Raw genomic sequence first — 15,518 nt, 5'->3', positions numbered from 1 at the left:
CCAGAATGTCCCAGAAGGGCAGAAAGGCTGTACTCGTAACCAGAGAAATTACTGGTTGCCTTAGGGCAACAGGGACAAATCCCCCATTCTGGCCAACCTGTCGCTGTGGCCCCAGCCTTAACTCTGGACGTGGGTACAGTGGTGAAAGGCAGTGTGTGTCCTGCGGAGGCATCCTGGAGGAGTTAGCAGCCATGGCGCCGAAAACATTTCCATCTCTGACATACACTGACAGAGTAGAAATATTTATTTTTTATCTTAGAAATCTGGTCCCACCAAAAGGCCAACACTTTTTTTTTTTCAGTTCATCATCTAGAACTTTCAAAAAAGAACCCTTTCAATTAAAGAGGTAATGGATGTCAATGAAAGCGATTTTAGAGGTGTGCTCAGATAAAATTATTTCCTATAAACCAGGAACACAGGCAAGTCTAGACTTCCAGTTGCTGCAGAACTCGTTCTGTCTGTCACGTACAGTCCCCGAAGGAGAGAAGGAAGGAAGGAGTTGTCTGCAGACAAGGCACTTCAGGAAACAGCCGGGAGCGAACCCAAGTCCGCCAGGACCCATGCAGTGAGCCTGGGAGCCCGAACGGCTGCCCGCGGACGGCAGGGCTGAACCCCTCACCTCCATGAGAACAGCGGCCTCTCTGGCTCAGACGCAGTCCTACCTGCTGCCAGCGCCTGCCTCGGCCCTGCCCTGCCCTCCAGGCCTTGCACACGCGGAAACCAGGCAACGCAGACGCGGAAACCAGGCCATGAAGTTGAGATGAACACCGCTCCTGAAGCTCAGAGCAACTCCTCTGGCTGACGGTGAGGAATGCTTTCAGACTCCTGCGGGGGCAGGTTGCCAGAGCATGCTTTTACAGAGACCGTGAGTTAGTGCAGATCAGCACGTTAGCAAAGCAAACATAAAAAGAATTTTAGAAAGCTGGCTAATACTCCTGGTTTCCCTCCTGACCAACTGTTCAGGCTGCAGCCTAAAAACCTGCTAGAAATCAGGAAGGAGCCCCTCCTCCTGACTGGACCGGCTACAGCCAATGAGCATGGGGAGAGGCCCCCTCCAGAGGGCAGTCACGTGACACCTATGACCTCCCCAGATGGGCTGATCTGAATCCAGGCAGCACACTCAACCCCTTCTTTTGCTTTGGGGGCTTGTGTTTAATAAGAGTCATCGTGATGGAAGAGTCTCAGAGTCTCTCTCATGTCAAGAGGACAGACAGGGACAGGGATCCAGGAACTCTTCTTCCATGTTCTGGCTGCAAATTCGAATCCCAGGGAACAGTGTGACACGAGGCCAGTGTATTGCCCGACACGCCCAGTCTGTCGAAAGATTCAGGCAAGGAGGAGAGGAGACACATGCTCCCAACAGAGGCTGGCCAGAGAGCACCGCATTCTCCTTCCTTCAGCCCCGGCGAGGTGGCTCCTTTCCAGAAGTCGTATGAGGAAGAGAGTCATGTCCAGATCAGAACTGGACCCAGCCTGCGCCTGGCTGAGTCTGGCTAGAGGTCGACCTGGAAAGATAGGGAGGGGGCAGGTTTTAAATGTCTGGAAATGCAGAGCACAAGAGATGCAACTTCTCTCCAGGCAGGAAGAACTCCAAGAAGCCAGTCCCTGAATGTTCTAGAGCAGGGCTCAGCAAACCACAACCCAGGACTAGACCAAATCGAGTTCTCTGCCTGTTTATGTAAATAAAGTTTCACACTCACTCACTTACATACTGTGGCTATTCTGGGCTACAAGAGTGGTGATGAGGAGCTGGGATACAGACCACCTAGCCTGCACAGTTTAAACTTTTGCTTCCTGGTCCTTGAGAGAAAATGTGTGCTGACTCCCAACCTACAGCCTGTTCACGTAACAATGCTGTGTGTTTAGCATCTTTTCACCCTGACCCCTAGGTAAAGGCTTGAAATTTTAAGGAAGCAGAAAAGGCAGAGGTTCCATGAGGACGGGCCAACGCGAGAACCCTGGTGAACGCGTGGCCCAGTGTTCGGGGGTGGCTGGTGGGGAGGAGGAGATTAGAGGTACTGGTGACAAGCCAGAGAACCAGGTGAGGTGGTTTAAAGACCAGAAGGAGCTGCAGAGGGCGGCTCCAGGCCATTCAGCAGCAGAAGGCGGCAAAAAGCCTTCACAGAGAGAAGCGTGCCACCCAGAGTGGGCACTCTGGGGCTCCGTCCCCTCGCTGGCCCGAAAGTGTCTGAATCGGCGCTCTTGCTCCCGATGTCAGAAGGAAGGCACTGGGGCGATCCCAGGTTGGTAAAGTAACAGCCCTGGCCCCAGTCCCACCACAGAGAACCTGATCCTCCTCACCCTGTGGATTTGGTGAAGTCTCCCCAGACGTCGGCGGTGGCAGCGGTGGCAGGCTTGGGCTGCGGCCAGGACACAGTGGCACCTCCTATAGACGTCCCCAAGTCCGATGGGAAGGGAGAAGAGAGGAGACAGAGGCGTCAGAGGCCTCCCCTCCTGGCTGCCTCAGTAACCGGAAATCAGACTCATGATTCCAAGTTGCTGAGAAAGACGTGCAGAAACGTGCTTTTTGGCAACAAAACGCCTACAGCCATTCACATCTCTGCTTCTTCTGAGAGCCCGTGAGGGGCTCCTGGAGACAGCACAGAAGGTCACACACCAGGTGGAGGGGAGGGGACCAGCGGGGGCGAGTCACACGCCATCATTCTATCTGAAGCAGACCTCGCTCCAACCATTTATGCTGCAAATCTGTTGAAAATATACCATCTCCTGACGTCTTGGATGGAGAATGCTCACCAAAACTGCAACACTGTCTTTTTTTTTTTAAGTTATCTATTTGTTACTTTTTATCCTTTTGGCCACACCATGCAGCATGTGGGATCTTAGTTCCCAGACCAGGGATTGAACCCGTGCCCCCTGAAGTGGAAGCATGTAGTCTTAACCAGCGGACCACCTGGGAAACCCCAGCAACACTGTCTTTATATAAAGTCCTCGGGCCAGGGTCCGGCTCAACTAGCTGAGAAAATTATGTGCCAGACATGTGCCAAGTCCTAGAAGCCAAACTGTTAAGGGGCTGGGGAGTCTTCCAGAAGTACCAAGTGGGCATCTGCGTGGGTGTCGTCACCGGGTGGAGGGCACGACGGGGCGGCAGGGCGTGCTTTTCCAGCCCCTCCCCCAGCGCTGCCAGCACGCCTTCCAAAGGTCCTGTGCCCGTCACCTGCCTTCCCACCAGGTACGTCTAACATCTGATGGGCTGGAAAACCAGGTAAAACTGGGGCCCTCCACAGCTTAGTAGTTCACCAAGTTAAATACTCCGTGAACTACAAAACTTGGGCTTCCCTGGTGGCTCAGATGGTAAAGAATCTGAGGTCAAGAATCTATAGGTAAAATCCGCCTGCAATGTGGGAGACCTGGGTTCTACCCAGGGTGGGGAAGATCCCCTGGAGAAGGGCATGACAACCCACTCCAGTATTCTTGCCTGGAGAATCCCCACAGACAGAGGAGCCTGGTGCGCTACAGTCCATGGGGTCACAGAGAGTCAGACACAACTGAGCTAATAAGCACGTAAGTATTTAATAGACATTATCTTGCTTGAACTGCGCCATAGTCCCTGGGGGATGACAGGCCAGCCTGTTTGACTTTATGCAGGTTACTTAAGCCTTAGTCTCCCTATTTCTAAAATGCAGACAGTAGTGATGAACACTTTTCATAAGACTGACCAGTCTGAGGATCAAATATGTTAACAGAAGTCTTCGAACAGGCCTAGTCAACAGAGATAATGATGGTAACGATGCTGCTGCTGCTGCTGCTGCTGCTGCTGCTAAGTCAGTTCGGTCGTGTCCGACTCTGTGTGACCCCATAGACAAAAGCCCACCAGGCTTCCCTGTCCCGGGGATTCTCCAGGCAAGAACACTGGAGTGGGTTGCCATTTCCTTCTCCAATGCATGAACGTGAAAAGTGAAAGTGAAGTCACTCAGTCATGTCCCACTCTTAGCAACCCCATGGACTGTGGCCCACCAGGCTCCTCCGTCCATGGGATTTTCCAGGCAAGAGTACTGAAGTGGCCTGCCATTGCCTTCTCCGCTAATGACGCAGTGCCGCTCAAATGAGAGCTAACATTCAGGGAGAGCTTACAATGTTCTAGGCACCGTTCCACGCGCTCTATGTGGGTTGGCACATTTGATCCTCACATGAAACCTGTACTGTAGGCATTATTACTACCCCCTTCCTACAGATAAAAAAACGGAGGCACAGAGTGGCAGGCAATCTTCTGAATGTCACATAACGGTAAGCTGGATTTTGAACTCAATCAGTCTGGTCTGGGAACATAGCAAGTGCTCATAAATGCTGGCTAATCATGACCCCAGTTACCTGTCTGGCGCATCACGTCATACAGCCTTGGGGGCAGAGGCCTGGGGCTGTACTTGCAGTGCCATCAAGGCATCAAACACTATCTGGCGCAAAGTAGGGACTCCACGTTGGCACTAAAAATGCATCGGCCACAGACAGAACGCCTGAGACTGTGGCCCTCAGTCCTCAGTAAGCCACCAATAGTGTGAAGTGTGCAGCTTCCAGCCCCTGTCACCACGATGCCAGCAAGCCCAGGGGTCCTGTGACCTCACTGTGACCCCAGGGGCAGGCAGGCGCCCTCCCTGCTGCTCCTGCCGTTCTCTTGGGGTGAGGGATTCCCACAGGGCTGAGGTGGGAAGCCCAACCTCCAGGTAAGCCCGACCCTTAAAAGGGAAAGAAAGCAGGCTTCTTGTTGGGACCCTCCCCCACCCCAACATGCTGGTGAGAGAAAGGGGTCTGGCGACAGTCACCCAGCCCAGGGAAGGCCAAGAGCATCAAACCAGCCAGGCAGGCAGGGTGGGGACACTAAGGGGCCGGGCTGACCTCCCGGCACCTCAGCGGCTGGCACGAGGCACTGACTCTCAGAACCCCAGGTCTCCAGAGGCTCTGCTTACAACCTGGAGCGAGTGCCTGCGCAGCTGCTGAGGGAGCTGCCTTGCGGTGTCCAGCGCCCAACAGCCTCGCTGAGGAGCCCGGTTCAAACTCAATCTCCAGTTTTACTTTCCACCACCCGCCATGGAACACTCGTGTGGCCTCCATCTCCATAACACACCAATGTTTAAAAGTTAAAAGTCTACATCCTGTTCATGCTCCTCTTCTGTCCGGAACGCCAGTACCCCCGGCCCGATCTTTGTCCTTCAAGGCCTGGTTCAATGCCACCTCTTCCATGATGACAGCTCCCCAGACCATGCAGCCGGTAATGAGTCTGGTCCCCCTGCATTTGGTCTCTGTGCCCAGGACTCTTCTCTTCTATTATTAACAGACTGAGCATCCTGAGCCACGTCGCCGTCACTCACTCACTCAACGAGCAGCCTCCAAGAACCGGGAACCCACGCGCTGATGATTTCACAGCAACAAGTGAGTTGCAGTCCCTGACCACTAGGGCGGGCCAGACAACCTGAAGGAGAGGTGGTGGGAAAAGAGGAAGCCCTCATCCAGTGTGGGCAGGACCAGCTTTGTGGCAGCCACCCTCCAGTTCCTCACGACGGGCACTGTGACCAGTATGGGCGAAGGAAGGAAAGCCAAGGGGCCCGCTGCCGGGGGGAGAGGAGCCTGAGTTGTGGGGCATCACCCTCGTACACTGACCTGAGCTGGGAGAAACTGCTGGCTGGACGACAGAGCCCCCCACAGACAAATGCTCCCCAGGGAGAGGGGCCAGGGCAGCAGTTCTTGCCCCTGGGGGAGGGGGAAGCAGGCTCAGTCCTCCCGTGCTGGTGGGCCGGGTGCGGGGCGTCCCAGCTGTGCCTTCCTTCTTCTTCATGCTCTAAAGAGAAGGGAGGGATGAGCATCAGTCAGTTCTGCTGGATCCCACCGCCACCAGAAAACTTCACAAGGTGACCCCGGGGCCCCAAACGTCTGCATCACCAGGATGCTCAGCAGCCATCCACAAGGCACTTTCACTGCCGTGGACTGCTCAGCGCATCGCGATTTGCGTGCCATCAGGAGCTCCATCCCACGCTCAGCGCATCGCGATTTGAGAGCCATCAGAAGCTCCATCCCATGCCCACCCGCGTGGCTGAGGCGGGACACTGAGGACTGACAAAGGTGTGAGGCAGCCAGGACACACATCCTCCTGGCGAATTCGAAAACGGAAAACCACCTTGGAGAGCTGTTTGAAAGTGTCTTTAAAGCTGAACATATAACCTGATGCCCCGGCCATTCCACTCCTACATGGACCCAGCAGAAATATGTACATGTGGGCACCAAAGACACCATCTGAACACAATGACAGCAGCACTCCTGTAACGGCCCCAAACTGGAAGCTGCCCCAATGCCCACCATCAGGTAACTGCACAGATACTCAAGACACCTTCTCATAATGCAGCCTGCCACCACGAGGATAAACCGACTACACTCAACAATATGCATGCTCTCACACATGCCAGGCTGAATAAACGAAAGGAGTCACACACAAAGGAGTATGAAGTGTATGAGTCAATCAATAAAACGTTAAAAACAACATCAGGATAGTGCTCACTCTGTCCTGCAGAAGAGAGCAGGGGAGGGGCTTCCAGAGTGGTGAGAGCCATCCACGCCTCCATCTGGGGGATAGCTTGTGTGAGCAGATTTGCATTTTTAATATTTATTTCTTTATTTTCGGCTGCACTGGGTCCTCATGGCTGTGCGTGGGCTTTCTCTCAGCATGATGGTTCTCCTCCTGCAGAGCATGGGCTCCACAGCACAGGCTCAGCAGTTGGGTGCACAGGCTTAGCTGCTCCAGAGAATCTGGGCTCTTCCCAGACCAGTGATAGAACCTGTATCCCCTGCAATGGCAGGCAGATTCTGAACCACTAGACCACCAGGGAAGCCTATATATTTGTTTTTAAAAAATTCACTGAGTTCTGCATTTATAATGTGTGTACTTTTCTGTATGCATATTATACCTCAATGAAACATTTAATAAAGAAAAACAGAAACCTCAACACCGAGGTGAATCAGAAGTCAGAGCGTCTCAAAGATGAAGATGGCGTGGTTCCCACCTTGCCAGGAGAGCAGCAGCTTAATCAAATGCTGAGATCACAGACCAGAGTCAAGTGAACTGAAGTGAAAGTCAATCAGCCGTGTCTGACTCTTTTCGACCCCATGGACTATACAGTCCATGGAATTCTCCAAGCCCGAATACTGGGGTGGGTAGCCCTTCCCTTCTCCAGGGGATCTTCCCAACTCAGGAACTGAACCCAGGTCTCCCGCATTGCAGGTGGATTCTTTACCAGCTGAATACTGGGGTAGGCAGCCTAAGCCCTCCAAGCCCTGGGTATGCATACAAATGTGCTGATTATTTCTAGCTTGACGACCCTGCACAGGACCCTCAAGCTCTCTAAACCTCCATTTCCTCTCCTAAAAGGGAGAATGTTTAATCTGCATGAGAAGCACCCTAAAAACACTACCTGGCACACAGCTGATGCTCATTAAATGTTAGTTTCCTCCCAGCAAGACAGAGATTCACATCCCAACCAGTCCACTGGACATGACCTGGATTTTCTCTTAAGAGACAGTTGGCCAACTTCAAGGGTCCCAAATCATCACCAGCAGGAACCAGAAGAGAGGAGAAAGAGATAGTAAGTGAAGCAGAAGACTGTTATTTTAGGATTACAAACTGTCTTCAGAAACAAATCCACTAGGTCCTCAGTTCCCCCAATCATTCAGCTCCACCCCCACAACCAGGCAGAGGGCACGTCTTGCAGTCCAGCCCAGCTCAACCTCTCCCGAGATGCAGGGCCCGTCAGGACCATGACAAGGGAGCCAGGACACCACCGTCAGCAGAGCTGCCCGTGACCCCCAGTGCCCACCCGACGCTTTCTTGCCCAGCAGAGTGCTGCCAATCTTTTTTTTTTTTTAATTTGGCTGTGCCAGGTCTTAGCTGTGGCGAGAGGTATCTTTTAGTTGCAGCATGTGGAAGCCAGTTCCCTGACCAGGGACTGGACCCATGTCCCCTGCATCAGGAACATGGGGTCTTAACCACTGGGCCACCAGGTAAGTCCCCAAAACACAACCTGGGATGAGCACACGGGCCCTCCTGCCAACAGCCAACACAGAAACATCAGCCATGGCAGCAAGCGACTGACGTTCTTCAACTCAAGAGGCTTTGCACACACCATGCCCTCTGAACCACCCTCTGACCTCTCTTCCCTTGCTCATAGGTTGCTTCTTCCAGGAAAGCGTCTCTGGTTCCCCCTAACTCTAGGCTGCAGGACTCCCCACCCCTGGAGTTCCCGGCACTGAAGACACCCCAGGGTCACAGAACCTTCCCGCCATGTAATCACACCCCGAACTCCCTCATGTCAGCTCCACTCTGAGCTCCATGACAGCGAAGCCCTCTTGCTCGCCCCCAGTGCAGTACCTGACGTCCAGCCGCTACTCAGTAAACACGTGCTGAACCGTGAGAAGAGTGGCAGCTCTAGGCTGGGCTTGGTGTGGTAGCCAAGACCACTGAGCAGGGGCAGCACTCACCGCAATGTTGAGCTTGATGGTCTGGCCCTCCTTGAAACTTAGGTCCAATTTGGGACCTTGATCCGGGTTTTGGGCTTGTTTTGCAAATTCACACTGCTGTTTCACCCACCTGGGGAGAGAAGAGAGAAGAGGTGAGCAAGGGGCGTGCTGCCCTGCATTCACGCCCTCGCCTCAGTCCTACCTGCCGTCCGTCCAGGACGAGGCTTTTACTGCAGCCTCGGGGAAGAGACTGAGAGAAGCTTGAGAATCAGGCCTGAACGCAAACCCTGGCTTTGACATGGAAGCAGCTACAGGTTTGTCACTTTCCTCATGAGCAAAATGGGATGACGAGTCCCTATGCCTTAAAGACTGAAAATTTCACGAGGTCATTGATAGAGAGGGTCCTAACACTGGTCTTCAGGAAATCTGAGAACCTGGTCCTCTCCTCCTCAGCATGTGGCGTGAAGACTAAAACACCATCCAAGGCTTAAAAAGTAAATGGTGAGACAGGACAGACACCCAGCAAGTAGAAAGCAACAAAAGGGTCCCACATACTCCAAAGAGCAGCCCTCCAGCAGCCACCCAGAGCAGAGAGGAGCTAGAAGCACTCACATAAGCAGCTGCACACTCCCCACAGCCAGAGATGGAGGCCTCAGATGGCAGGGGAGCAGGCTTTCCTGCCCTTTTAGCTTCAGAAAGGACCAGCAGAGTGAGTACTGAGTGGCCTAGGAATTCGAGCACTGCTTATTACAGCATGGAGGAACAGGTCTGGAAAGGCCAAGGGAGCCGGGAAAGGACTCCGGCTGCTCAAGGGCCTGATGGGGGCAGAGATGTGACACCTCAAAGGCTGGGGCAGCTGACTGGGGGGTCAGAGATGGGCCTCAGGAAAAGGAGACCTCAAGGTAGAGATGAGGACTCGCAGAGCACAGAGGGTACCTGTCTTAAAGGAGAAGTGAGTTCCTCTGAGACTCTGCGAGCTGACAGATCACACACAACCACCTGGGTATCCTAACCTGGGAGATCATTTTGTCTCAGGAAAGGGGGAGGAGGCATGAGTGTGTCTCCTGGAACCACTCACTTGAAATGGTCCTGCAAGGCAACATTGAAGTCAAAGGCGTCACCTCGGTCCCCGAAGCCAATTCCAATAAATGCCCGTCGCCCTGGGGGACAACACACAATCAATCCTACTTTCCAAAGGCAGAGAAAACCCTTCTCGGAAGAGGAAGCCCCAAGTCCCGAGCTTACCGTTTCCATCCTCAATGCGGATAACGAAGTACCTGCTGGAATCTGTCACGCTCTCCACAGCTGTGCCGGGAAACTGATCCACTGGGGCCTGAGCAAAGAGCTCCCCTGAAAGCAGAAGTGAGGATGAGCCTTGAGTCCCTCACAGCCTATTTCTATCCCATGACTGGGGCCCTTGCCCTGCAAGGCAGATTGGCAAACCTGACTCTGGAATTCAAGTCAAACGCCTTCTGGCTAAAGGAATGTAACAGGAATATAACCCATGAAAGATTTAAGTCAGAGGTGGCTTACAGGTCAGATCCAGTTCTTAGTTTAATATTTTCAATTTAACTGCCAAACACTTCAAAATCAAATTACATGTAAAATAATCCAGATTTCTAGCTTCTCTTAAAATCAAAAGCTCTAGCAATGTTGGGCTTCCACTTCCATGTGAGAATGATGGGCTGGAGCTGGTCACCATTCCGTGTCTCACCCATTCACACCCACCGCCTGTACGGAGTGCCCTGGTTCAGGGAGATCACACCTTCCACATCAGTCAAGCACCTGAGGCAGGACTCGAGGGACAGGTGAACCCAGTGAAGAGGGAGGGTTTCTGCACTCTAGAAGAACCTGAAGCAGACTGATTTAATCTAATCACGGGCCAAAAGAGTGACTGATTTTAAAAATAGCTCTTCCTTGGAGTAGGAAATAGCAACCCACTCCAGTATTCTTGCCTGGAAAATTACATGGACAGAAGAGCCTGTTGGCCTACAGTCCATGGGATGGCATGACAGAGGGGGTTTGAGGGAGGTGGGCTGGTAGCAATTAACAGGTGGAACTAAAAAAGCAACAAAAAACAGCTCTTGTAAAATGCATCCCCTTATCAACTACGGTCCTCCGGGGTTTAGTGCAACATACACCTTCTGTAGGCATTTACAACTGGTATTGTTTTCAAGTGTACTGATCTCTGCTGATGAGTCAGGTATTGACCACTTTCTACTAAATCCTATGGTTCAGAGGTGACTGTGATCAAGGCTGAACTGAATCCAAATCAGTGGCCCAAGTCTGTAGCTTCTTGCTAACTCCTCTGCCCGCTCTAGTTTGGTCCCTGGGGATCCGGGATCCCTCTGGATGCCTTCAGCCTAGAGCAGCGGTTCCCCACCACGGGCGACCTGGCCTCCCTTCCAGGGGCATCTGGCGATGCCTGGTGACACTGGTGGGTGCTGCTGGCATCTAGTAGGCAGCAGTCAGAGGTGTCGCTGAGCATCTTAAATATGACTTAGACCACAAAACTCAGCTGGCCCCAAATGTCACTACTGCTGAAGCTGAGACACCCTGGCCTAGAGTGATTGGAAAGTGAGGGACAAACATGACCCAGTGGGCATGACCCAAAGCTAAGAGCGTCCTGGGGTGGATCCTGCAGGTGAGGCTCAGCTCTGAGCAGTGGCTGGTATACCAGCTGTGTACCTTGGAGGTAGTTCCCAGGGTCCCCAGAGAACAGGTGCTACCATTCCCTTGTGATGCCACCTGGGACGTCCCAGCAAATCTCCCAGCCAGAGTTCTCTTGGCAGACCAGGCAGCCGTCCCTTCAAACTCCTCTGCCATCAATGCTCAGTCATGCTTGAAACAAATCGGCGCTTTGGGTCACCTTGCAGTTCACAAAGCATTCGGATATCTACGTGTTCATTTCGTACTCCAACAACCCCATGAAGCAGGAGCTAATGTGATCCCCATTTCACCAAAAAGGAGGCCAAGGTGTCAAACGTCACGTGGCTTGTCTAAGGTCCCACAGCTCAGACACAAGTGATGCAGATCTGAGAAGAGGCAGCCAGTTTTGCTCACAAATCTTTGCATTTTATTTGCCCCACAAAGGAAAACCTCTATGATAGGAAAAGAAGACATTACAGAACACTGGGGCATCTGACTGAGAAGCCCTGCGTCTGATTCCAGCTCTGGGGGGGTGGGGGGGGGGTGGGGGGGGTGGGCTGGGACTGCTCCAGGCCGTGTTGCCCTCCACAGCTCACCCAGAGGCGCTGGGGGCACAGGACTGCCAGAGATTTTGCCAAGGGTGACAACTGTCAGCTGACTCCAACACAGCGCAGCTTGGCTTGTCCTCTCACCACAGAAAGAGCTGAGAAGGACAATTTCCAGTTCTTTCAGTTAATGGGTGTGGTCAGTCTGGAAAGTTACCATTTAGTCGATAAGCAGAATTCCTGACTAAGAAACCAAGCTCACAGCAGAAGTCAACGTGTGGCTTATCTTCCAGGCAAGCTCCAGGGCTTCCTACTTGGGACCCACCTGTAGGCCTTTGCTCTCTGGGCTCCCAAATTAGTATTTCCTTAAAGACACCCAAAAGAACAGGTGCTTGACAGGAAATACTTCCTTTTAAACTAAAGGTTGGGGAATGGAGTCAGTGTACAAGTATACCCAGGCTCTGATCTCCAGGACAGGTTCCCCGATTCCCTGAGTGGCCTGGCCAGGCCCCAGCCGCCCCTCCCTTCACAAAGTGGGAGGCGCGGTACCTCAGCCCCACGCAGGCCTCCCTGGCCTTTACCTGAGGTCCTGTCCTCCAGCTTGATGTAGGCCACCTGGCCTTTTGCAGTGATCCGCAGCCGGCCACTCCATGATGGCTGGTCCAGCTGCCACTCCGCAGCCCTGAAGGGACAAAAACCGTTGTGCCGCTGCCAGAGGCTCCCGCTCCCCTTCTCCAATGTTGGGGGTGGGGATGGGGCCGGGAAGGGCATGTGGGCTGCATGCTCCAGACCGGAGGCTGGCAAACTTCTTGGGAAAAGGACCACATGATCTCTGTCCGCACTCCTCACTCTGCAGTCGCAGAGGGAAAGCAGTCATGCTGCGTCAGCATGCTGGTGCTTCAGGTGTTCTAACTAAATATTTTCTACTGGGCAGGGCTGTATTTCAGTGAAACTTTATGAACAACCTGATTTTCATATAATTTTCACATTCTGAAAAATTCTTCTTTAAAATATTCCCCAACCATTTAAAAACGTAAAAACCATTCTTAACTTGCTGCTGCTGCTGCTGCTAAGCTGCTATGGGCCAAACAAAAACACATGGGTCATAGCTGGCCAACCCCAGCTTATAGATGATAAGTTCCAGATTATAGAGACCTTCTCTGAAGTAGAATTCTAGGTTTTTTTCTGTAGAGAAAGCAACTACCGGGGCCCATGGTTTGCGGAAGACACTGCTAGGCTGTGGCAGTCAGAGCAATCATCTGGGACCACTGAGACCATCTTGGAGGAAAAGGAGAAGGGGAGCAAGCATCAGTAGAAGAGCAAAGGAGAGCAACAGGACATGTGGGAAAAGTGAATGAGTGTTCAAGAAATCTACTCTCAAAGGTAGCCTGAGAAGAAATAAACCCAGGAAACCACAGACCTGTCACAATGGCCTCTTTTGGCTCTTTTAAAGCATTGATTTTACATTTTATTTCTAAGAAGCATCTCAGTAAACCCCTGTAAAGCAAAAACCTTGGGTGTTTCCAAGAGGCTTTTCTTAGAAGTCCCTAAGCATATGCCAGGCCTTGGAGAGACATCATAACTGTGGACACAGGTTGTTTTGAAGGCCACATAAATGCAGACTTTCGATTCACAAGTCAGCCAACTCAGTTTCAGTTCCTCTTATTGGGGCAAGAGGCCTTTAACTCAAGCAGAGCTCTGAGACTGAAGTGCAGGGGTTGGCAGTTTCCTTTTTTGCCAACCTAGCCAGCCTTAACACTTGGTAACCTCGATCTCTGGGGGACCAGACTAATGCTACTGAAGGGAATGGAGGCAGATGACCACCCCTGGTATGGTGGTGGCCCATCCCATTTGACCACACAAAGCAAATGAGCTTTTGTTCTCACTATTGTTGCTTTCATATTATTTTTAAACTATGTCATGGATGTAGTGGGTGTTCAAAAAAATATTTGTTCACTAGAAAATCAGCTACGAGACCATGTTAATACAACTGAAAAGTAACAAGAAGCCAGAGACATTGACACTCCGTCATTCTTGGGGTGCAGGCCAACCCTGTATCTCCAAATAACTTGGAAAAACATTGCCTTCAAGATCGCCCACCCTCCACCCCCACCCCCATGTGGCACAAAATAGCCAAAGGCTAGGTTATCTGTATGAGACATTATCTTATTTTAATATTTTCCCTCATTTGACAATGAAGACAAAATGCAATGGTGACAAAATGCAAACTGTACAAAGACATACGGTGAAAGGAAGTATCCTCCCAACCCCCTCTTTCCTCTGGCAGGGCAGTTTCCTGTGTTCACTTCCACATAATCTACTTTTACAAACACGCCTATTGGTTCGTCTCAGGTGAACATTTCACCAGACAAGTGCGGATGGATGCCTCTCAACAACCAGAGGCTGTGATGAGGTCGGAGGTTCGTGCCAAGAAAGCTGGACAGGGCAGAGCCCCTGGGCTTTCAACGTCAGCTTAAAACTTCCCAGAACCGTTGGACCGGTTCTGGGCTCCTTTCCTTCCCTCGGGGATTTCTGCCAGTGACAGGGCTCCTCCCCCGCAAGTCTTTCCAAGGATCCCTTCTAGGCCGTCAGCTAACGCTGGAAAAAAGGTCTGTGACACCACCACTCCCGACCACGTTTAGGGTCCCTGAGCACTATATACCACTTTCAAGCCTTCCCCGCTGCCGGAATCCCATTCGTCGGACTCAGACACGAGAAAGTCTGGGTCCCCCTCGCTGCTCCAGCCTCGACCTGAGAGAACCCGCTGCATTACCTGCGCCCGCCCCTCGCCCGTCAACTGGCCAGGCAGTCCTCTCCCACAGTGGGCGTGTAGGGATGGCCGGGGAGGGGTTAGGTCGCGACTAGCCTAGCCTGGCAGCAGGTGGTCACCTGTAACCACGGTTGGTGGCCCGCGGCGGGATGCGGTAGACGTGGACATCTGGCTTCACACAGAGAACCGACTCGTACTCCGCTTCCTCCATCTCGACGCCCCGAGCCCGCCGGACTTCCGGCTCCTTCCCCGCCCAACGGAAGTCGCGACTCTATGATTCACGTCAGGCTAGAGCGGCAGATCGCAGGCGTCAGCCGCTCGTCGCCGCGCGCCCTTTACTGGAGGCCTCGCCTCACGACCTGTGGCGGAAGAAACCAGCAGCCACCCAACAAACTGTGGGAAATTCTGAAAGAGATGGGAATACCAGACCACCTGACCTGTCTCCTGAGAAATCTGTGTGCAGGTCAAGAAGTAACAGAACTGGACATGGAACAATGGACTGGTTGCAAATCGGGAGAGGAATAGTCAAGCCTGTATATTGTCTCCCTGCTTATTTAACTTATATGCAGAGTACCTCATGCGAAATGCCGGGCTGGATGAAGCACAAGCTGGAATCAAGATTGCCTGGAGAAATATCAATAACCTCAGATATGCAGATGACACCACCCTTAATGGCAGAAAGCGAAGAAGAACTAAAGAGCCTCTTGGTGAAAGTGAAAGAGGAGAGTGAAAAAGTTGATTTCTCAACGTTCAGAAAACGAAGATCATGGCATCCGGTCCCATCACTTCATGGCAAATAGGTGGGGAAACAATGGAAGCAGTGAGCTTTATTTTCTTGGGCTCCAAAATCAATGCAGGTAGTGACCTCAGCCATGAAATTAAAAGATGCTTGCTCCTTGGAAGAAAAGCTATGACAAACCTAGACAGCATATTAAAAAACAGAGACATTACTTTGCCAACAAAAGTCCGTCTAGTCAAAGCTATAGTTTTTCCAGTAGTCATGTATGAATGTGAGAGCTGGACCATAAAGAAAGCTGAGCACTGAAGAATTGATGCTTTTGAACTGTGGTGTTGGAGATGATTTTTGAGGGTCCTTT

General features: G+C 52.1%; 1 protein-coding gene across 2 annotated transcripts; it reads right to left on the bottom strand.

The window, feature by feature from the left end:
- Positions 1-216: 216 nt before the first annotated feature.
- On the bottom strand, positions 217-14,666 carry NECAP2 (NECAP endocytosis associated 2). 2 transcript variants are annotated; one of them, XM_065929895.1, is made up of 8 exons: positions 14,541-14,666; positions 12,233-12,333; positions 9,703-9,807; positions 9,536-9,617; positions 8,479-8,587; positions 5,614-5,791; positions 2,302-2,386; positions 217-1,505 (listed from the first exon to the last, which is right to left on the bottom strand). In XM_065929895.1, exons 1-8 carry the CDS (start codon positions 14,630-14,632, stop codon positions 1,457-1,459), a joined length of 801 nt encoding a protein of 266 aa, XP_065785967.1. In that variant the 5' UTR covers positions 14,633-14,666; the 3' UTR covers positions 217-1,456. The 2 variants fall into 2 exon arrangements, with proteins under 2 accessions (XP_065785967.1, XP_065785968.1); XM_065929896.1 differs by lacking the exon at positions 12,233-12,333 and having other exon boundaries at positions 14,541-14,644.
- Positions 14,667-15,518: the final 852 nt, after the last annotated feature.

The sequence above is a fragment of the Muntiacus reevesi genome, chromosome 3 (genome assembly GCF_963930625.1).
Source record: "Muntiacus reevesi chromosome 3, mMunRee1.1, whole genome shotgun sequence".
Lineage (NCBI taxonomy): Eukaryota > Metazoa > Chordata > Mammalia > Artiodactyla > Cervidae > Muntiacus > Muntiacus reevesi.
This window is presented reverse-complemented; position numbering and strand designations above follow the sequence as displayed.

Bases quoted from the DNA above. Each gene is read 5' to 3' on its own strand.
- NECAP2 (XM_065929895.1), bottom strand. From the start codon at position 14,632: ATGGAGGAAGCGGAGTACGAGTCGGTTCTCTGTGTGAAGCCAGATGTC. The intron at 9,808-12,232 runs GTAAAGGCCAGG...TTCTGCTTTCAG, and splicing joins GCTGGAGGACAGGACCTCAG to GGGAGCTCTTTGCTCAGGCC. The intron at 2,387-5,613 runs GTCAGTGTACGA...GGACGTCTATAG, and splicing joins AGCAGTTTCTCCCAGCTCAG to GAGGTGCCACTGTGTCCTGG.